Source organism: Pleurodeles waltl, chromosome 7, assembly GCF_031143425.1.
Source record: "Pleurodeles waltl isolate 20211129_DDA chromosome 7, aPleWal1.hap1.20221129, whole genome shotgun sequence".
Lineage (NCBI taxonomy): Eukaryota > Metazoa > Chordata > Amphibia > Caudata > Salamandridae > Pleurodeles > Pleurodeles waltl.
Window position 1 is genome coordinate 1,134,240,463 of NC_090446.1, and position 22,652 is coordinate 1,134,263,114.

A 22,652-nucleotide genomic window follows, 5' to 3' on the forward strand; every position below is an offset into this window, starting at 1 on the left:
TGTCTGTCATAGTAGCCTGGGAAGTTCCAAGATCCCTGGAATGATAAACCAGCAATGGACCCAATCACCATCCCGCATCATAGTTCTGAAGGCCGGCATACTCCTGACTGCAACAGCTGAACCTCTAGAATTAACAATCTCTCCCTCTAGTCACCGCTCCCCTTAGGATTGCTGACCACAGGTAGCTGCACCACTCCACATCTCTCCCTGGCATGACTCACTGAAACGCAGAGACTCTGCAGTGCTCCTCTTAAGAGTCACACTTCCTGTGTTTATACAAGACAACACCCAAGCAACAACTTCAACCGCAGACAGGCACGGGATATGTTTCCTCTTATCGATACTGTTACAGGGACATGGATTGATGCCTTAATTTGTAATATAGGGAGAGGGTGCAGGAGAGGCCCTTCACATGTGCTAATTGGACAAACATCTAAGGCACAAACCAGAGTGAACTTTAACATAATTATATGAAGACAATTCCAACAATAAATAATGCCAGCTCCTTCACCTGCTTTATTGACATATGATAACACGTGAGACATTGCACACAGATAATATGTAGACTTAATTTGAAAACCTCGGTGTATGGGCCTGATCTGGTCATGAAGCTGGCCATCATTTTGGAGAGGAGGTTATCAGATTTAGCAAACACAACGCATTGGGTGGGATTGTTTTCACATATTTTTCTGGAAAGATGTTCTAATATAAAGTCAGGGATATCACACTTGTTGCTGTATTGAAACTTCCTTTGGTCAATGTGAGGTTACACTAACCTTGTGCATAGGGTCAGGTGGAAGCACCATTGACAACACACACACTAAGATATGGGGACCAGTGGTAGAAGCAGGGAATGGAGAGTGGGATAATAGCAAACAGAACCTCGCGACCCTACACCCTGCCCCATCTCTTCTGGGGGTCTCAGAGGTTTACTGGTTGTACTGGATGGCATTTTAGCACTTGCAGCGAAAAAGGGGGATTTGTTCACTTGAACAATAAAAACATGTCTTTCTTTGCATTTGGCGCCAAATATCTCTTCATCCAATCCACAGCAACACAAAATACAGACACACAGAACAAAATCATTGAGCTCCATATCTGTTCATACTCCCTGAAGTCTCTTCAATCTGCCGAGGGCTATGATTCCTAAACGCTAGGTGACTCTTTCTACTCAAGTCCTGCACCGCGGCAAGCTGAAGTCCACTCCTGCTTCCACCTACAAGGTCAAACAGGGCACCCTGATAGGTTATAGGTGAAGGTACCTCCGTCTCCCTAATGGGGTTGGGAATGTGTCTTCCCGTTAGAAGGCGTTGTTACATTTTTGATTCATCAATGAATTCTTGGAGGCCCTATGTCAAAATAAGAGGCAATGCTGTGCATCTTCCACAACCTCATTCTCTGAATGTGCCATAACTCCAGAGGCTATACCTAAAGTTTCTCTCGGCAGTGGACATATTTTGCTAAGTAGTGGCAATATAATGTGCCCCAGGCGTTTATGGCTGCAGGGATTTTACTGTTAATATGTTGCTATCTATGAAAGCACTTGTGACCTCCATTCCATCTTAAATCTTTCAAGGAAACTTAAAGATGCTAACTCTGGGCCAGTCGTATCAGTTGTGCATAAAAATGGAAGCTCGAACTTGACTGGTGGAACTTCTGGATCCCATTTATCACCCCTAACTACCCCAAGTCAGCTATTGCAGTGTTGTTGTGTAGACGTGACGGAGTTTGCGCCCTTCCAAGTAAACTAAATAGTTGTGTGTCCGTTTTCATACTGAAGTACTTGCGCCCCTTCTGTTTCATCCGAGGGGCATTGCTTCTGTTCTAGGTTCTAATGGACTCATGTCTTCCTGCGTTCTTTTTTCCCTGCCTCCTTGCAGTATGGACAGATATGTCCCTTGCCCTCTTTCTTTTGTCCTTGAGTCTGTTGCCCCTGTGCCCTACTGTATAGTGTTTCCCAGTCCGATGTCTCACTGTGTGCGAGTACTTCTGTTTCAATGCCACCTGTACATATATCTCGGTCTCTTTGTTTTCTCTAACTCACCAGGCTGCTACCTCTGAAGATTCCTTCCCCAGTGACTCCCTCTCTATTATGAGTCCGTCTCTATGAGGCTTTCCGTCCCCGGACACCCTTTGATGGACTCATGTAGACAGAACAGCCATGCACTCACTTAGATAACCAGACAGACAAGTACGCATCGATCCAGGAACAAATAATCCACACGAGGAATTACTGTGTTGTATGCAAGTAGTTAGAGATATATCTGTAACAAGAGTGGGATCGCTCCCCTGTGTGTGATAGCTGAGCGATAGCATTGCTGGTGCTCAGTTGACTGAACAAGGACTGGTTTTCCTATCTGAGACAAGTGAGTGTGTGGCCATTACCTTCTGTCTCTAGCAGGGTTGTAACTTATTCCATCTTCCAGTGCTATTGTGTTCCCAGAAATCCGACTAGTTGGACCATGCGGACCGAAGGGCTTGCTGCTTCCGTTCACAAGCAAGTGCTGGTCCACGAACAGCCCACAGTTAGAGAGAGCTGAAACGAGGACATGCCGGGGGAGTGCCAGTCGCTCATTTCCTTAAATGTTTTTTCATCTTGTGAGAGAGAAAACATGGTTGAGGCGGTCAGCACTCTTGATTTGACCAAAGGCTGCCAGTAACGCTGCTCTGGTGAGTCTACAAGTGTCTAGACTCAGTGAGAGATGTTCCAGACGAGGGCTGTGGTCAGGGGCGGCCCCTCCATTTGAGTGGAGGACCATTGCACTGACAAACAAATGCCCCCCATAACGGAAAAATAAAATGGTAATAAACTTTGTTTATTACCATTTTATTTTTCAGCGCCCGGTCCTGAATCGAGTGTCAGGACGGGGCGGGGCGATTGCTGCCGAGTGGCTGCAGGGAGCTGTGCACTATGTTTAAAGTGTACATGTCCCTTTGGGCGGCCGTCTTGCAGCGGCCAGCTGGACATGCGCACTTTAAACATCTCTAACTCAGCTGTCTTAAGACAGCTGGGTTAGAGAAGGCACAGGCTTCCAGTGCTCTGGTGAGCGCTGAGAGAGCCCGCTCCCACCAATCCTGACACTGCTTTCATGCTGGTTACCAGCATGAAACCAGTGTAAGGATTGGTTAGTGGCGTTTCCTGGTCCCGTGCGTTGAAGCTTCCAGGAGCAGGAGGATGCCACGAGGAAGATGGCCGAAGGTAAGTGCCTTTTTAAATAATTATTATTATTATTGTGTTTCCCCATCACCACCCCCGTCGTAAACATAAGCCAGCCGCCACTGGCTGTGGTTCTCTGGCTCACATTAGGGACACAATAGGGTGTGCAGGGTGCAAACCTCTGACAATTCAGGATTTTTTGAAAAAAGACCGTTCTGAGAAGCAGCATACCTCCAATCTGATGGGGACCTGCCACAAACACACATGGGCAGGCATAAGTGGGCATAGGTGAGCAGCATACAGTGGGCCGCCTACTGCAAACTGAGTGGTAACACATTTGTACTTGAAGGCTCATCGTAACTTGCATAGTATAGATGGTGCGTCCAAGCATTTCACCCATAGGACTGTCTAGTTCTTGAGAAAGATCATTTGGCAGTCATAGACGACAAGAGCAAAAGGTGTTGGCTGTGAACAATTATTGTACCATGAATTTCAAATGGATATACTAATAAGCATGTATTCTACAACCTTAGAAAATGAAGAAATAAAAGATTACACCTAATTCAAGTCTTGGATCACCAGCGCCATCCTCAGAGTCATTTGTGAACTGTAAGGACTGCACGGAGACATAACTCAAACCACTCTTGATACCAGTTAAGACACTAATATGATTTTAACATGGGTGCCATTTGCTTTTTACTCTCAGTGGCCATTATTCTTCAAACCCTAAGGGGCTGTTTACAAGTCAGGCCGAGCGGAATTACCTCATGGAAATCCTCTCTGTCTGATTCCAGGTGAATCTTTTTTTCCACACTCAGTTTTCCTGGTTTTGGGAGAACCACACCAGATTTTTTAGGTCGAGCATGCAAGCGCTCTGGCCTGGTGTAATCTATGTGTGGGCTTTAAATTACGCCCACCACATGCCCATCACTATCACTCGTTCATGGGTTTGTCTTTCAAAAATCCTTTGTTATCATTTGTGAATGCTTTACGTTTGTCTCTCTTTGGGGCAGTTTTGTTACCGCCTGGGCCATCGACCCTGTTAAATGGATAATTGCATGTTTGCAGATGTGTTTGACTGCGAGCAAACTTTATTTTCCTTTGGTGTCTCTCCTTCGTGCTCATGTCGGTTGTGGTGCTTTGAATCGGCTCACTTATGTCAACTGTTTTACTTTTAATTTTCAATTTATGTGTCAAGAAATGTCCAGTTAGGAATTGACAACGCTATTAGCTTTAACTCGAGCAAACGTGAGACTCATTGCATTGCAAATGCTTGTTTGTCTGGTAATTCCAGCATGAAAGATCATATGAGGATTTGGATACAGCAGCAAAAAAGCCTAATTCTCCCTTTTTCCATTACGGAGGATCATGCATGTCCCCCAGTCTGCTAGAAAAAAGCTTCCTCTTCCCTCCCCTCCTTCCTTCCGCCCCTTTCACCCTCTCTGACCCCACCCACAGGCATGCCCGCATATTTAGAGCTGGACAGAGCAGGTGGTTAATGTATGCGGTAAAATCCCATGGATTTATGAATTTTATGTGGATTTATAACAGGAAAAATCATTCCCACATGGTAAGACCCCACTCTATTTTTACTCGTAATTGCATGGTACCTGGGTGATTTTACCAGGCAGTAGGAGTAAAATAAATTGGCCAGGTACCATGCAACTCATAATCAGGGCCCATGTCTGTTGTACTTGTATCCTTGTCCTTAAGAAACCCAAAGAGGTAAGAGCAGGATGTGCCAAAAGCCGCATCGACTTGCTGAAAGAGTCGAAGGAAAGATTAAGCCACAGAATTGGGGAACAATATGTGCCTTTGCCGCTTACACAAGTTAAGGTGCTGCTAACGTCAATGGAGTAGGATGTGGGTTCCTTAGCCTTTGGGTAGGCGAGGTAACTACAACAATCAGCTTGCTTTGGCTCTCACAATTCGGGTGGGTCCACATAAGAGGGAGAATCTATAGGGCTGTTAAACATGTACTGCAGGTTTAATAGATGAAGTAATGTTTAGGTTCCACGTCTACACATCCCCTTCAAAGGAGGGCCTCTCAGTGGCCGAGCTAATTACTTCAGTCAAATATGGGAGTTCAGGATTCCCCCATGTCACACGAAGCACCTCAAGTCTGGTCTGGCTATTTAGCCAGAGCTCTGTGCATGGTGGGAATAGTAGGCCCATGCGTGTCCCGGGAATATCAGAACAAATACGAGAATGTAGAGTAGTTCTCACATGATGTGAGGTTAATTGGATGCTGTGCAAATTGCTGATTGTTGTCGGTTCGTAAGAGCAATGTACCAATTCTGAACGGACACTCTCAAGCATTGCAAACTAATGAATTTCCCTAAGACGTATTGATGTGGATTTAAATATTTTCTGTTCAAATATCAGTTTGCCAGAAGTGTCCTGTGCTGCCCACATACACTTACAGTGGTTATAAGTGAAATTGGCGTAAATAGCACTATTGTAACCAAGACACATATTTTCACTCTTTTTTATTAGTTAAGAGAAAGTTTTTGTAATAAGCTTTTAGGTTTAGAAGATAAGATTTCTCTTTAGTTTCCAGCTTTAGATTGTGACTGCTCTTTCAGCCTCTGTAGGAGGCAGACCCTCACCATGGAAAGAAATGAGTTCAGCTAGCCCTAGATGAGCAGTGCAAGTGAAAATGTGTTAGTAATGTGTCTACTGAAGATGTTCATAGGTAGCCACGTTTCCCATGGCGAGGGGGGCTTTAGACAGTTTTCAATGCCCCTTACTACTAGGGTTTTCCTGGCAGTGATGGCCAGTGAATACTGACCACTATGTCCACCCATCTAAATTAGGTGGGCGGACATAGAGGGCAACCTCTCACGGCCCTTACTCCATTGGGCCATGGAGGGGGGTAACCATGGTGGAGACACAGGGCCTGATTTAGATCTCAGCTGATGGCATACTCAGTCACAAATGTGACAGATATCCTGCGGCCGTATTACACTCTTCATAGGATGTAATGGGATCGTAATACGGTGAATGGGGTATCGGTCACGTTTGTGATGGAGTATTCTCCTCCGCCAAGAACTATATCAGACCTAGAGTCAACTGTGCTGTGGTTACATGTAAGGCCCACCCACATTTAAATCTGGCAGCCAAAATATTATGTTGGTGGTAAGGATACTCCATCACCGTTGCGACCTAGCATCCTTACTGCCAACATATAAAGCAACCCTCTTGTCAGTTTCCTGCACTAGCTGGAATGTCTCAGAGTGTCCTCCTTCTCTTTGCAGAGCTACGAAATTAACACCTCTCTACAGAAGACACAGGTGTCTCCCCAAAGGATGACCATGAGACTGCGGGCCGGCGAGGAGAAGAGCTTCAAAATGCAGGTCTTCGAGCCGATGGAAACCCCAGTGGACCTCTACATTCTCATGGACTTCTCCCACTCTATGTCTGACGATCTGGACAATCTGAAGAGAATGGGGCAAGACCTAGGTGAGGGACAAGAGGCACTCTGCCCTGCGACTCTATTCAGGACAAGTTCATGCCGCCATTGCATTGGCACTTCTTTGTTTGCTAGCTTGTGATGCAGTGCATCGTGCTGAGTGGTGTTATCTGTGCGTGCAGTTTGATAGTCGAAGCCTATATGTAATTGGCTGCTTCTGGTCTTAGGTCACTTCCTCCCAGTAGCTTCTAATCTGATGCATCGCTGAAAGTTTTCATACACTTAACGCCCTTACTCTGTAAAGTACCTCTTTCAAGTTCTTCTGAAATCTTTCTTTTTTCCTCCCTCAGCCGGTGTAGTAACCTCTATCTCTAAGGATTACACCATTGGCTTTGGCAAGTTTGTCGACAAGGTCACGGTGCCCCAGACTGACATGCGGCCTGAGAAGTAAGTGGGAGCCGTCCAATGACTCCAGCTTGTCGATTCTCATTTGTTCTCTCTCTCTCTCTCCTCTTTCTATTCTCCTGGTATTTCTCTCTCTCTTGCTCTTGGTATGTCTCTTTCACGGTACCCTATGCCGTCTCCCTTCCCTCTCCTCTCTCCTTTTCACTACCACATCGCCCCTCCATCTCACTTCCTCTTACCCCTCAGTGTTAGTTCGCCATTTCTCTTACTTCATCTTTGTGTTACTCTCTTGCTACCTACCTGGTCTGCTCTTTAACGCCCACACACTCACATTCTCTCCAGAATGTTGCTCATCTCTCTTTATTAGCCTTTGTTCTCTCTTTTCTGTCCCCCCCCCATTTTTTTCAACCTCTAGAGATAACCTTCTGTCTCTATTAGTCTGTTCGTGCCACTCTGCCACCCGTATCATTCCATCTTTGCCACCTATATCATTCCATCTTTGCCACCTATATCATTCCATCTTTACTACTCAATCCTCGTCTCTTTTCTCTCAGTTTATCTATACTCCCTCTCTCTCTCTTTCTCTCCCTCTCTCTCCATATATATATATATATTTATATATATATATATATATATATATATATATATATATATATATATATATATATATATGTATATAAATTTCCAAAAATGGTGAGACGTTTTTTCAATCACCGAACGGCTGCACAATGTCCCAGAGATCGTGTGTAGCAAATAGAACGAAAAAAATCCAAAATGATCTGTATAAAGTTCGTCAACTATTTTATTGAGAAAAAATATAAAAAATATATGTATAGGTGTCTGAAAATCAGAACAAAAGAAATGAATCCAAATCACGCTGTCCCGGCCAAATGTCAATGCGTTTCGGCAAACTCCTTCAACGGGACATACATATATATATATATCTATGCATACATAACTATACATATATATATCACCCTTCACTTTCTTTCGTCACCCCTCTATATATTTCTTTCTTTATCAATCTATTGGAGATTTACACGCATTTGTCGTTTTACACTGGGTGTTTTCAGTCACGGATCAGAAGCTAGGATTCCTTCTTTTGCTTAACTCGCTGACTTCGATTTTCACCAGCAGAATGAGACTATTGAGTTCATTTGTAGGTTTTAACATTCCTAATCTACCTGGTGAATTCCCCACGGTGGTAGTGAAAGTCAAGTTTTCATTTCTGTTTGTTGAAAGAGTATTAACCCTTTAAAATAGGCACACATCAGCGATTATTCTTAACAAATCATCCATTTAGAAATCCTATTTGTACACAAAATGCTAAATGAAAAAAAGTATCACTTTATTGTTTTTGTCTGCATGCTGTTTGCAAGGCTCTTTGTTCTCCTGTTGATGGTAAGCCAATATAATCTATAAAACTAAAACATCTAACACTCACAAATCAAAAATATAAAGTTGAAAAACTTTAACTTTGAAATATATTATGTTGGAATCACGTAAAATCTTTTTTAAACCCGAAAAATGCCGATATTCAGAACGAACTTTAGTGATAGGCTTTGGTAAAGGATTAGAATTCCAGTAAGACTTAAATTAGGCTAAATTTAGTTTTATAGTTAGCATGAGTTTTGCGTCAGTCCCTCAACAGTTTCAACACTCGTAGATTTCTGTCTGCCTCCATGAACCCTGTAGGAAGTTGGCTCTGTATGTACTATTTCAAAGTAAGAAATATCATGCACAGAGTCCAAGGGTTCCCCTTAGAGGTAAGATAGTGGCAAAAAGAGATAATTCTAATGCTCTATTTTGTGGTAGTTTGGTCGAGTAGTAGGCTTATCAGAGGGTAGTGTTAAGCATTTGTTGTACACGCACAGGCAATAAATGAGGAACACACACTCAAAGACAATTCCAGGCCAATAGGTTTTTGTATAGAAAAATATATTTTCTTAGTTTATTTTAAGAACCACAGGTTCAAGATTTACAATCAATACTTCAAATGAATGGTACTTCACCTAGGTATCATAGGAACTTTGAATCAGCAAAATGGCATGTACAGTTTTGGCAAAAATGGCAATAAGCCATTTTAAAACTAGACAGTGCAAATTTCAACAGTTCCTGGGGGAGGTAAGTATTTGTTAGTTTTGCAGGTAAGTAAACCACCTACAGGGTTGAAAGTTGGGTCCAAAGTAGCCCACCGTTGGGGGTTCAGGACAACCCCAAAGTTACCACACCAGCAGCTCAGGGCCGGTCAGGTGCAGAGGTCAAAGTGGTGCCCAAAACGCATAGACTTCAATGGATAAGGGGGTGCCCCGGTTCCAGTCTGCCAGCAGGTAAGTACCCGCGACTTCGTAGGGCAGACCAGGGGGGTTTTGTAGGGCACCGGGGGGGACACAAGTCAGCACAAAAAGTACACCCTCAGCGGCACGGGGGCGGCCGGGTGCAGAGTGCAAACAGGCATCGGGTTTGCAATAAAGTTCAATGGGAGACCCAGGGGTCTCATCAGTGAAGCAGTGAAGCAGGCAGGCAAGGGGGGGGGGGCTCCTCGGGGTAGCCACCACCTGGGCAAGGGAGAGGGCCACCTGGGGGTCGCTTCTGCACTGGTGGTCGGATCCTTCAGGTCCTGGGGGCTGCGGGTGCAGTGTCTTTACCAGGCGTCTGGTTCTTTGAAGCAGGCAGTCGCGGTCAGGGGGAGCCTCTGGATTCCCTCTGCAGGCGTCGCTGGGGGAGTTCAAGGGGGGTCAACTCTGGCTACTCACGGGCTCGCTGTCGCCGGGGAGTCCTCCCTGTAGTGTTGTTTCTCCACAGGTCGAGCCGGGGACGTCGGGTGCAGAGTGGAAAGTCTCACGCTTCCGGCGGGAAATGTGTTGTCTTTAAAAGTTGCTTCTTTGTTACAAAGTTGCAGTCTTTGAGGAACAGGGCCGCTGTCCTCGGGAGTTCTTGGTCCTTTTAGATGCAGGGTAGTCCTCTGAGGCTTCAGAGGTCGCTGGACCCTGGGGGACGCGTCGCTGTTGCAGTTTTTCTTGAAGTGGGGAGACAAGCCGGTAGGGCTGGGGCCAAAGCAGTTGGTGTCTCCGTCTTCTCTGCAGGGCTTCAGGTCAGCAGTCCTTCTTCGTCTTAGGTTGCAGGAATCTATCTTGCTTAGTTCTGGGGGCCCCTAAATACTCAATTTAGGGGTGTGTTTAGGTCTGGGGGGTTAGTAGCCAATGGCTACTAGCCCTGAGGGTGGCTACACCCTCTTTGTGCCTCCTCCCTGAGGGGAGGGGGGCACATCCCTAATCCTATTGGGGGAATCCTCCATCTGCAAGATGGAGGATTTCTAAAAGTCAGTCTCACCTCAGCTCAGGACACCTTAGGGGTTCTCCTGACTGGCCAGTGACGACTCCTTGTTTTTCTCATTATCTCCTCCGGTCTTGCCGCCAAAAGTGGGGCCGTGGCCGGAGGGGGCGGGCATCTCCACTAGCTGGAATGCCCTGTGGCGCTGTAACAAAGGGGGTGAGCCTCTGAGGCTCACCACCATGTGTTACAGTTCCTGCAGGGGGAGGTGAGAAGCACCTCCACCCAGTACAGGCTTTGTTACTAGCCACAGAGTGACATAGGCACTCTCCCCATGTGGCCAGCAACATGTCTGGTGTGTGGCAGGCTGGCAAAACTAGTCAGCCCACCCTGGAAGTCGGGTATGTTTTCAGGGGGCATCTCTAAGATGCCCTCTGGGGTGTATTTCACAATAAAATGTACACTGCCATCAGTGTGCATTTATTGTGCTGAGAAGTTTGATACCAAACTTCCCAGTTTTCAGTGTAGCCATTATGGTGCTGTGGAGTTCGTGTATGACAGACTCCCAGACCATATACTCTTATGGCTACCCTGCACTTACAATGTCTAAGGTTTTGCTTAGACACTATAGGGGCATAGTGCTCATGCACCTATGCCCTCACCTATGGTATAGTGCACCCTGCCTTAGGGCTGTAAGGTCTTCTAGAGGGGTGACTTATCTATACCACGGGCAGTGTGAGGTTGGCATGGCACCCTGAGGGGAGTGCCATGTCGACTTAGTCATTTTCTCCCCACCAGCACACACAAGCTGGCAAGCAGTGTGTCTGTGCTGAGTGAGGGGTCCCCAGGGTGGCATAAGACATGCTGAAGCCCTTAGAGACCTTCCCTGGCATCAGGGCCCTTGGTACCAAGGGTACCAGTTACAAGGGACTTACCTGGATGCCAGGGTGTGCCAACTGTGGAGACAGAGGTACAGGTTAGGGAAAGAACACTGGTGCTGGGGCCTGGTTAGCAGGCCTCAGCACACTTTCAAATCATAACCTGGCATCAGCAAAGGCAAAAAGTCAGGGGGTAACCATGCCAAGGAGGCATTTCCTTACACAACCCCCACCCCCCTCAAACGAAAGAGGATGAGACTAAACTTTCCCAAGAGAGTCTTCTGGAAGAACCTGGAAAGGCCATCTGCATTGGCATGGGCAGTCCCAGGTCTGTGTTCCACTATAAAGTCCATTCCCTGTAGGGAGATGGACCACCTCAACAGTTTTGGATTTTCACCTTTCATTTGCATTAGCCATCTGAGAGGTCTGTGGTCGGTTTGAACTACAAAGTGAGTACCAAAGAGGTATGGTCTCAGCTTCTTCAGGGACCAAACCACAGCAAAGGCCTCCCTCTCAATGGCACTCCAACGCTGCTCCCTGGGGAGTAACCTCCTGCTAATGAAAGCAGCAGGCTGGTCAAGGCCATCATCATTTGTTTGGGAAAAAACTGCCCCTATCCCATGTTCAGAGGCATCAGTCTGCACAATGAACTGCTTGGAGTAATCTGGAGCTTTTAGAACTGGTGCTGTGCACATAGCTTGTTTCAGGGTGTCAAAGGCCTGTTGTCATTCTACAGTCCAGTTTACCTTCTTGGGCATTTTCCTGGAGGTAGGTTCTGTGAGGGGTGTCACTATTGATCCATATCCCTTCACAAACCTCCTGTAGTACCCAGTCAAGCCAAGGAATGCCCTGACTTGAGTCTGGGTTTTTGGAGCTACCCAGTCCAGAATAGTCTGGATCTTGGGCTGGAGTGGCTGAACTTGGCCTCCACCTACAAGGTGTCCCAAGTAAACCACAGTTCCCTGCCCTATCTGACATTTGGATGCCTTGATAGAGAGGCCTGCTGCTTGCAGGGCCTTCAAAACCTTCTTCAGGTGGACCAGGTGATCCTGCCAGCTGGAGCTAAAGACAGCAATATCGTCAAGATAAGCTGCACTGAAGGACTCCAAGCCAGCAAGGACTTGATTCACCAACCTTTGGAAGGTGGCAGGGGCATTCTTTAAACCAAAGGGCATAACAGTAAACTGATAGTGCCCATCAGGTGTGGAGAATGCTGTCTTTTCTTTTGCTCGTGGTGCCATTTTGATTTGCCAGTACCCTGCTGTCAAGTCAAAGGTACTTAAGTATCTGGCAGCACCTAGTTTGTCAATTAATCCATCTGCCCTTGGAATGGGATGGGCATCTGTCTTGGTGACACAATTAAGACCTCTGTAGTCCACACAAAACCTCATCTCTCTCTTTCCATCCTTGGTGTGAGGTTTGGGGACTAAGACCATTGGGCTAGCCCAGGGGCTGTCAGAGTGCTCAATGACTCCCAATTTCAGCATCTTGTGGACTTCCACTTTGATGCTTTCCTTAACTTGGTCAGACTGTCTGAAAATGTTGTTTTTGACAGGCATGCTGTCTCCTGTGTCCACATCATGGGTACACAGGTGTGTCTGACCAGAGGTTAGGGAAAAGAGCTCAGCAAATTGTTGTAAGACCTTCCTACAGTCAGATTGCTGTTGGCCAGAGAAGGTGTCTGAATAGATCATTCCATCTACTGAGCCATCTTTAGGGTCTGTGGAGAGGAGATCAGGGAGAGGTTCACTCTCGGCTTCCTGGTCCTCATCTGTTACCATCAACATATTCACATCTGCCCTGTCATGAAAGAGTTTGAGGCGGTTCTGCTAGTGCCTAGGTCTACCAGGTAGGTGACCTGACTCTTTCTCTCTAGCACTGGGTAAGGGCCACTCCATCTGTCCTGAAGTGCCCTGGGAGCCACAGGCTCCAGAACCCAGACTTTCTGCCCTGGCTGAAACTCAACCATAGCAGCCTTTTGGTCATACCACATCTTTTGGAGTTGTTGCCTGGCCTCAAGGTTTTTACTTGCCTTTTCCATGTACTCTGACATCCTGGAACGTAGGCCTAGTACATAGTCCACTATATCTTGTTTAGGCTCATGAAGAGGTCTCTCCCAGCCTTCTTTTACAAGAGCAAGTGGTCCCCTGACAGGATGGCCAAACAGAAGTTAAAAGGGGGACAACCCTACTCCCTTCTGAGGCACCTCTCTGTAGGCGAAAAGCAGACATGGCAAGAGGACATCCCATCTCCTTTTGAGCTTTTCAGGGAGCCCCATGATCATGCCTTTCAATGTCTTGTTAAATCTTTCGACAAGACCATTGGTTTGTGGATGGTATGGTGTGGTGAATTTGTAAGTCACCCCACACTCATTCCACATATGCTTCAGGTATGCTGACATGAAGTTGGTACCCCTGTCAGACACCACCTACTTAGGAAATCCCACTCTGGTAAAGATACCAATGAGTGCTTTAGCTACTGCAGGGGCAGTAGTGGACCTAAGGGGAATTGCTTCAGGGTACCTAGTGGCAAGATCTACTACCACTAGGATATACTGGTTCCCTGAGACTGTGGGAGGTTCAAGTGGACCCACTATGTCCACACCCACTCTTTCAAAGGGGACCCCCACCACTGGAAGTGGAATGAGGGGGGCCTTTGTGTGTCCACCTGTCTTACCACTGGCTTGACAGGTGGCACAGGAGACACAAAACTCCTTTACCTTCTGGGACATGTTGGCCCAATAGAAATGGTTAACTAACCTTTCCCAAGTCTTGGTTTGTCCCAAATGCCCAGCAAGTGGAATATCATGAGCTAAGGTTAGAATGAACTCTCTAAACTCCTGAGGCACTACCACTCTCCTAGTGGCACCAGGTTTGGGATCTCTTGCCTCAGTGTAGAGGAGTCCATCGTCCCAATAGACTCTATGGTGGTCATTCCGACCCCGGCGGTCAAGGACCGCCGGGGCCGGGGTCGGCGGGAGCACCGCCAACAGGCTGGTGGTGCCCCGCAGGGCATTCTGACCGCGGCGGTTCGGCCGCGGTCAGAACAGGAAAACCGGCGGTGTCCCGCCGGTTTTCCGCTGCCCTGGGAATCCCCCATGGCGGCGCAGCTTGCTGCGCCGCCATGGGGGATTCCGACCCCCTCACCGCCATCCTGTTTCTGGCGGTTCCGACCGCCAGGAACAGGATGGCGGTGAGGGGTGTCGTGGGGCCCCTGGGGGCCCCTGCACTGCCCATGCCAATGGCATGGGCACTGCAGGGGCCCCCATAAGAGGGCCCCACTTTGTATTTCAGTGTCTGCTTTGCAGACACTGAAATACGCGACGGGTGCCACTGCACCCGTCGCACATCCTCCACTCCGCCGGCTCCATTCGGAGCCGGCATCCTCATGGAGGGGTGTTTCCCACTGGGCTGGCGGGCGGCCTTTTGGCGGTCGCCCGCCAGCCCAGTGGGAAACCCAGAATACCCGCGGCGGTCTTTTGACCGCGCAGCGGTATTCTGGCGGTTCCCTCCAGGCGGGCGGCTCCCGCCGGGGTCAGAATGACCCCCTATGTGTTCCAGTGATTTTTCCTTTGGTCTCTTCAGCAGCTTGCTGCCTAAGGCCTTCAAGAGAGGGACAGGTTTCTTGCCCCTTACACAACGGCTCCCTTGAGGGTCCCCCTGGGCCTAAGAGCTCAACCTGATAAGGTTCTAACTCCATAGGCTCAGTTCCCTCAGAGGGCAGAACTTCTTCCTGAGAAGAGAGGTTCTCTTTTTGTTGTTGTGTTGCAGCTGGTTTCCCAGTTGTCTTTCCTTTCCTCTTGGTAGGTTGGGCCCTTTTTCCAGGCTCCAGCTCTAATTTTTCACCCTGAGCCTTGCACTGTGCCCTTGTCTTGACACACACCAGTTCAGGGATACCCAGCATGGCTGCATGGGTTTTCAGTTCTACCTCAGCCCATGCTGAGGACTCCAGGTCATTTCCAAGCAAACAGTCTACCTGGATATTTGAGGAGACCACCACCTGTTTCAGGCCATTGACCCCTCCCCACTCTAAAGTTACCATAGCCATGGGATGTACTTTAGTTTGATTGTCAGCGTTTGTAAGGAAATGCCTCCTTGGCATGGTTACCCCCTAACCTTTTGCCTTTGCTGATGCTATGTTTTGATTTGAAATTGTGCTGAGGCCTGCTAACCAGGCCCCAGCACCAGTGTTCTTTCCCTAACCTGTACTTTTGTTTACACAATTGGCACACCCTGGCATCCAGGTAAGTCCCTTGTAACTGGTACCCCTGGTACCAAGGGCCCTGATGCCAGGGAAGGTCTCTAAGGGCTGCAGCATATCCTATGCCACCCTGGGGACCCCTTACTCAGCACAGACACACTGCTTGCCAGCTTGTGTGTGCTGGTGAGGACAAAACGAGTAAGTTGACATGGCACTCCCCTCAGGGTGCCATGCCAACCTCACACTGCCTATGCAGTATAGATAAGTCACCCCTCTAGCAGGCCTTACAGCCCTAAGGCAGGGTGCACTATACCATAGGTAAGGGCACCAGTGCATGAGCACTGTGCCCCTACAGTGTCTAAGCAAAACCTTAGACATTGTAAGTGCAGGGTAGCCATAAGAGTATATGGTCTGGGAGTCTGTCATACACGAACTCCACAGCACCATAATGGCTACACTGAAAACTGGGAAGTTTGGTATCAAACTTCTCAGCACAATAAATGCACACTGATGCCAGTGTACATTTTATTGTAACATACACCCCAGAGGGCACTTTAGAGGTGCCCCCTGAAACCTTAACCAACTACCCGTGTAGGCTGACTGGTTTTAGCAACCTGCCACACTCGAGACATGTTGCTGGCCACATGGGGAGAGTGCCTTTGTCACTCTGTGGCTAGTAACAAAGCCTGCACTGGGTGGAGATGCTTATCACCTCCCCCTTGCAGGAGCTGTAACACCTGGCGGTGAGCCTCAAAGGCTCACCCCCTTTGTTACAGCACCACAGGGCATTCCAGCTAGTGGAGTTGCCCGCCCCCTCCGGCCACGGCCCCACTTTTGGCGGCAAGGCCGGAGGAGATAATGAGAAAAACAAGGAGGAGTCACTGGCCAGTCAGGACAGCACCTAAGGCAACCTGAGCTGAAGTGACTCTGACTTTTAGGAATCCTCCATCTTGCAGATGGAGGATCCCCCCAATAGGGATAGGAATGTGACCCCCTCCCCTTGGGAGGAGGCACAAAGAGGGTGTAGCCACCCTCAGGGCTAGTAGCCATTGGCTACTGCCCTCCCTGACCTAAACACACCCCTAAATTCTGTATTTAGGGGCTCCCCTGAACCTAGGATCTCAGATTCCTGCAACCTAAGAAGAAGAGGACTGCTGAGCTGAAAAACCCTGCAGAGAAGACGGAGACCCCAACTGCTTTGGCCCCAGCCCTACCGGCCTGTCTCCCCCCTTCTGAAGAAACTGCTCCAGCGATGCTTTCCCCAGGACCAGCGACCTCTGAATCCTCATAGGACTGCCCTGCTCTAAAAGGACCAAGAAACTCCAGAGAACAGCGGCCCTGTTCACCCAAGACTGCAACTTTTTTTCCAAAGGAGCAACTTAAAGACAAACTGTGTTTCCCGCCAGAAGCGTGAGACTTGCAACTCTGCACCCGACGCCCCCGGCTCGACTTGTGGAGAAACAACACTTCAGGGAGGACTCCCCGGCGACTACGAGACTGTGAGTAGCCAGAGTTGCCCCCCCTGAGCTCCCACAGCGACGCCTGCAGAGGGAATCCCGAGGCTCCCCCTGACCGCGACTGCCTGACTCCCAGATCCCGACGCCTGGAAAAGACCCTGCACCTGCAGCCCCCAGGACCTGAAAGATCGGAACTCCAGTGCAGGAGTGACCCCCAGGAGGCCCTCTCCCTTGCCCAGGTGGTGGCTACCCCGAGGAGCCCCCCCCTTGCCTGCCTGCATTGCTGAAGAGACCCCTTGGTCTCCCATTGATTCCAATTGAAAACCCGACGTGTGTTTGCACACTGCACCCGGCCGCCCCCGTACTGCTGAGGGTGTACTTTCTGTGCCAACTTGTGTCCCCCCCGGTGCCCTACAAAACCTCCTTGGTCTGCCCTCCGAAGACGCGGGTACTTAACTGCTGGCAGACTGGAACCGGGGCACCCCCCTTCTCCATTGAAGCCCATGCGTTTTGGGCACCACTTTGAACTCTGCACCTGACCGGCCCTGAGCTGCTGGTGTGGTAACTTTGGGGTTGCTCTGAACCCCCAACGGTGGGCTACCTTGGACCCAAACTTGAACACCGTAGGTGGTTTACTTACCTGCAAAAACTAACAAATACTTACCTCCCCCAGGAACTGTTGAAAATTGCACTGTCTAGTTTTAAAATAGCTATATGTGATTTATTTGAAAAGTATATATGCTATTGTGATTATTCAAAGTTCCTAAAGTACTTACCTGCAATACCTTTCATTTGAAGTATTACATGTAAAATTTGAACCTGTGGTTCTTAAAATAAACTAAGAAAATATATTTTTCTATACAAAAACCCATTGGCCTGGAATTGTCTTTGAGTGTGTGTTCCTCATTTATTGCCTGTGTGTGTACAACAAATGCTTAACACTACTCGTTTGATAAGCCTACTGCTCGACCACACTACCACAAAATAGAGCATTAGTATTATCTCTTTTTGCCACTATCTTACCTCTAAGGGGAACCCTTGGACTCTGTGCATACTATTCCTTACTTTGAAATAGTGCATACAGAGCCAACTTCCTACAGCGTTGGTGACTGGATAAGTTTGTCCAGCCAGGTATTGACCTTGGGAAACCAGTTTCTCTGTCACCATGGTGACACTGGCACCTGTATCCCTTAGGCCTTCTACACTAGTCCCATTAATTTAGAGTTGCTGCCTGTATTTTTGCATATTAGGGGGCCAGGCAGCCAGTGTGGCTAAGTCCACCCCACCCTCAGAGACTAATGTAGCTTCAGTGTGGACCCTGATTTGCTCTGGGCACACTGTTGATCCCACCTGGAGACTGGCTATTCCAGTGCTAACTGGAGTAGAGTTTGAAGTGGAACCTTTCTTGGGACAGGCCTTGTCTCCAGTTTGGTGTCCCTGCTGATTACAGCTACGACACCAGGCCTTTTTGGGATCAAAGTTTTTAACCTTGTACCCAAAATTGGATTGTGAAGAGGCTTTGGACCCTCCCTCCTGAGCAGGTTTTTGGGGCCCTGTAGAAGACTCTTTACTTTGTCCCTTGGGTGTCTCAACACTCTTCCCCTGGGGAGTCTTTGTGACCCCTTTCTTTTGTTCACCCCCTGTGGAAGTCTTGGTCACCCTAGTCTTGACCCAATGGTCCGCCTTCTTTCCCAATTCTTGAGGATAAATTGGTCCTAGGTCTACCAGATGCTGATGCAGTTTATCATTGAAACAATTACTTAACAGGTGTTCTTTCACAAATAAATTGTACAGCCCATCATAAACATTTACACCACTGCCATGAATCCAACCATCCAGTGTTTTGAATGAGAAGTCAACAAAATCAACCCAGGTCTGTCTCGAGGATTTTTGAGCCCCCCTGAACCTAGTCCTGTACTCCTCAGTGGAGAATCCAAAGCCCTCAATCAGGGTAGCCTTCATGAGGTCATAGGATTCTGCATCTTTTCCAGAGAGTGTGAGGAATCTATCCCTACACTTTCCAGTGAACATTTCCCAAAGGAGAGCACCCCAGTGGGACTTGTTTACTTTTCTGGTTGCACAAGCCCTCTCAAAAGCTGTGAACCATTTGGTGATGTCATCACCATCTTCATATTTAGTTGCAGTCCCTTTAGGGATTTTTAGCATGTCAGGAGAATCTCTGACCCTATTTATGTTGCTGCCACCATTGATGGGACCTAAGCCCATCTCTTGTCTTTCCCTTTCTATGGCTAGGATCTGTCTTTCCAAAGCCAATCTTTTGGCCAACCTGGCTAGCAGGAGGTCATCTTCATTGAGGCTTTCCACAATGCTTCCAGAGTTGCTGGACTCTCCTGTGAGAGAAGCAGCATCTCTGACTATCACATTTGGAGTCAGGGTTGGAGAAACCCTGGTCTCCCTATCTAGGACTGGAGGTGGGAGTTCCTCCAGCTCACTAGTGTCCCTCTCTGTGAGGCCATCATCAGAGGGGTTGTTTTTAGCAAAATCTGCCAAAAGCTCCTGGAGCTGTACTTTGGTAGGGTTTGAACCAGTCTTTATCTTTTTGATTTTACAGAGAGACCTTAACTCTGACATCCTAAGATGCAGGTAAGGGGTGAGGTTGAGCTCCATCACAATCTCTTCTGTAGTAGACATTATGGGGGTCATTCTGACCCCGGCGGGCGGCGGGAGCCGCCCGCCTGGAGGAAACCGCCAGAATACTGCTGCGCGGTCAAAAGACCGCCGCGGGTATTCTGGGTTTCCCACTGGGCTGGCGGGCGACCGCCAAAAGGCCGCCCGCCAGCCCAGTGGGAAACACCCCTCCATGAGGATGCCGGCTCCGAATGGAGCCGGCGGAGTGGAGGATGTGCGACGGGTGCAGTAGCACCCGTCGCAAATTTCAGTGTCTGCTGAGCAGACACTGAAATTCAAAGTGGGGCCCTCTTACGGGGGCCCCTGCAGTGCCCATGCCATTGGCATGGGCACTGCAGGGGCCCCCAGGGGCCCCACGACACCCCTCACCGCCATCATGTTCCTGGCGGTTGGAACCGCCAGGAACAGGATGGCGGTGAGGGGGTCGGAATCCCCATGGCGGCGCAGCAAGCTGCGCCGCCATGGCGGATTCCCATGGGCAGCGGAAAGTCGGCGGTACACCGCCGACTTTCCGTTTCTGGCCGCGGCTGTACCGCCGCGGTCAGAATGCCCGGCGGAGTCTTGTATCCCACCGCTGCCACCAATGTAGGAAGTTGGCTCTGTATGTACTATTTCAAAGTAAGAAATAGCATGCACAGAGTCCAAGGGTTACCTTTAGAGGTAAGATAGTGGCAAAAAGAGATAATTCTAATGCTCTATTTTGTGGTATTGTGGTCGAGCAGTAGGCTTATCAGAGGGTAGTGTTAAGCATTTGTTGTACACACACAGGCAATAAATGAGGAACACACACTCAAAGACAATTCCAGGCCAATAGGTTTTTGTATAGAAAAATATTTTTTCTTAGTTTATTTTAAGAACCACAGGTTCAAGATTTACAATCAATACTTCAAATGAAAGGTACTTCACTTAGGTATCATAGGAACTTTGAATCAGCAAAATGGCATGTACAGTTTTGGCAAAAATGGCAATAAACTATTTTAAAACTAGACACAGTGCAAATTTAAACAGTTCCTGAAGGAGGTAAGTATTTGGTAGTTTTGCAGGTAAGTAAATCACCTACAGGGTTGAAAGTTGGGTCCAAAGTAGCCCACCGTTGGGGGTTCAGGGCAACCCCAAAGTTACCACACCAGCAGCTCAGGGCCGGTCAGGTGCCCAAAACGCATAGACTTCATTGGAGAAGGGGGTGCCCCGGTTCCAGTCTGCCAGTGGGTAAGTACCCGCGACTTCGGAGGGCAGACCAGGGGGGTTTTGTAGGGCACCGGGGGACACACAAGTCAGCACAAAAAGTACACCCTCAGCGGCACGGGGGCGGCCGGGTGCAGAGTGCAAACAGGCATCGGGTTTGCAATAAAGTTCAATGGGAGACCCAGGGGTCTCATCAGCGAAGCAGGCAGGCAAGGGGGGGCGCTCCTCGGGGTAGCCACCACCTGGGCAAGGGAGAGGGCCACCTGGGGGTCGCTTCTGCACTGGAGGTCGGATCCTTCAGGTCCTGGGGGCTGCGGGTGCAGTGTCTTTACCAGGCGTCGGGTTCTTTGAAGCAGGCAGTCGCGGTCAGGGGGAGCCTTTGGATTCCCTCTGCAGGCGTCGCTGGGGGGACTCAGGGGGTCAACTCTGGCTAGTCACGGGCTTGCCGTCGCCGGGGAGTCCTCCCTGTAGTGTTGTTTCTCCGCAGGTCGAGCTGGGGGCATCGGGTGCAGAGTGGAAAGTCTCACGCTTCCGGCGGGAAACGTGTTGTCTTTAAAAGTTGCTTCTTTGTTACAAAGTTGCAGTCTTGGTGGAAAAGGGCCGCTGTCCTCAGGAGTTCTTGGTCCTTTTAGATGTAGGGTAGTCCTCCGAGGCTTCAGAGGTCGCTGGACCCTGGGGGACGCGTCGATGTTGCAGTTTTTCTTGAAGTGGGGAGACAGGCCGGGAGGGCTGGGGCCAAAGCAGTTGGTGTCTCAGTCCTCTCTGCAGGGCTTCAGGTCAGCAGTCCTTCTTCGTCTTAGGTTGCAGGAATCTATCTTGCTTGGTTCTGGGGGTTAATACTCAATTTAGGGGTGTGTTTAGGTCTGGGGGGTTAGCAGCCAATGGCTACTAGCCCTGAGGGTGGCTACACCCTCTTTGTGCCTCCTTCCTGAGGGGAGGGGGGCACATCCCTAATCCTATTGGGGGAATCCTCCATCTGCAAGATGGAGGATTTCTAAAAGTCAGAGTCACCTCAGCTCAGGACACCTTAGGGGTGATCCTGACTGGCCAGTGACTCCTCCTTGTTTTTCTCATTATCTCCTCCGGCCTTGCTGTCAAAAGTGTGTCCGTGGGCGGAGGGGGCGGGCATCTCCACTAGCTGGAATGCCCTGTGGCGCTGTAACAAAGGGGGTGAGCCTTTGAGGCTCACCGCCAGGTGTTACAGTTCCTGCAGGGGGAGGTGAGAAGCACCTCCACCCAGTACAGGCTTTGTTACTAGCCACAGAGTGACAAAGGCACTCTCCCCATGTGGCCAGCAACATGTCTGGTGTGTGGCAGGCTGGCAAAACTAGTCAGCCCACACTGGAAGTCGGGTATGTTTTCAGGGGGCATCTCTAAGATGCCCTCTGGGGTGTATTTCACAATAAAATGTACACTGGCATCAGTGTGCATTTATTGTGCTGAGAAGTTTGATACCAAACTTCACAGTTTTCAGTGTAGCCATTATGGTGCTGTGGAGTTCGTGTATGACAGACTCCCAGACCATATACTCTTATGGCTACCCTGCACTTACAATGTCTAAGGTTTTGCTTAGACACTGTAGGGCATAGTGCTCATGCACCTATGCCCTCACCTATGGTATAGTGCACCCTGCCTTAGGGCTGTAAGGCCTGCTAAAGGGTGACTTATCTATACCATGGGCAGTGTGAGATTGGCATGGCACCCTGAGGGGAGTGCCATGTCGACTTAGTCATTTTCTCCCCACCAGCACACACAAGCTGGCAAGCAGTCTGTCTGTGCTGAGTGAGGGGTCTCCAGGGTGGCATAAGACATGCTGCAGCCCATAGAGACCTTCCCTGGCATCAGGGCCCTTGGTACCAGGGGTACCAGTTACAAGGGACTTACCTGGATGCCAGGGTGTGCCAATTGTGGAGATAAAGGTACAGGTTAGGGAAAGAACACTGGTGCTGGGGCCTGGTTAGCAGGCCTCAGCACACTTTCAAATCATAAGTTGGCATCAGCAAAAGCAAAAAGTAAGGGGGTAACCATGCCAAGGA

The 22,652-nt window shown here is 48.9% G+C and overlaps 1 protein-coding gene across 5 annotated transcripts in view; it reads left to right on the forward strand.

Annotated features, from left to right (window-relative positions):
- The window catches only part of ITGB4 (integrin subunit beta 4), a 330,473-nt gene that overhangs the window by 107,313 nt on the left and 200,508 nt on the right, over positions 1–22,652 (forward strand). For all 5 annotated transcript variants that reach the window (XM_069200167.1, XM_069200166.1, XM_069200168.1 and 2 more), the window contains exons 5-6: positions 6,415–6,619; positions 6,920–7,016. In XM_069200167.1, coding sequence (XP_069056268.1) covers positions 6,415–6,619; positions 6,920–7,016 — 302 coding nt within the window. The remainder of the gene's footprint in view (positions 1–6,414; positions 6,620–6,919; positions 7,017–22,652) is intronic.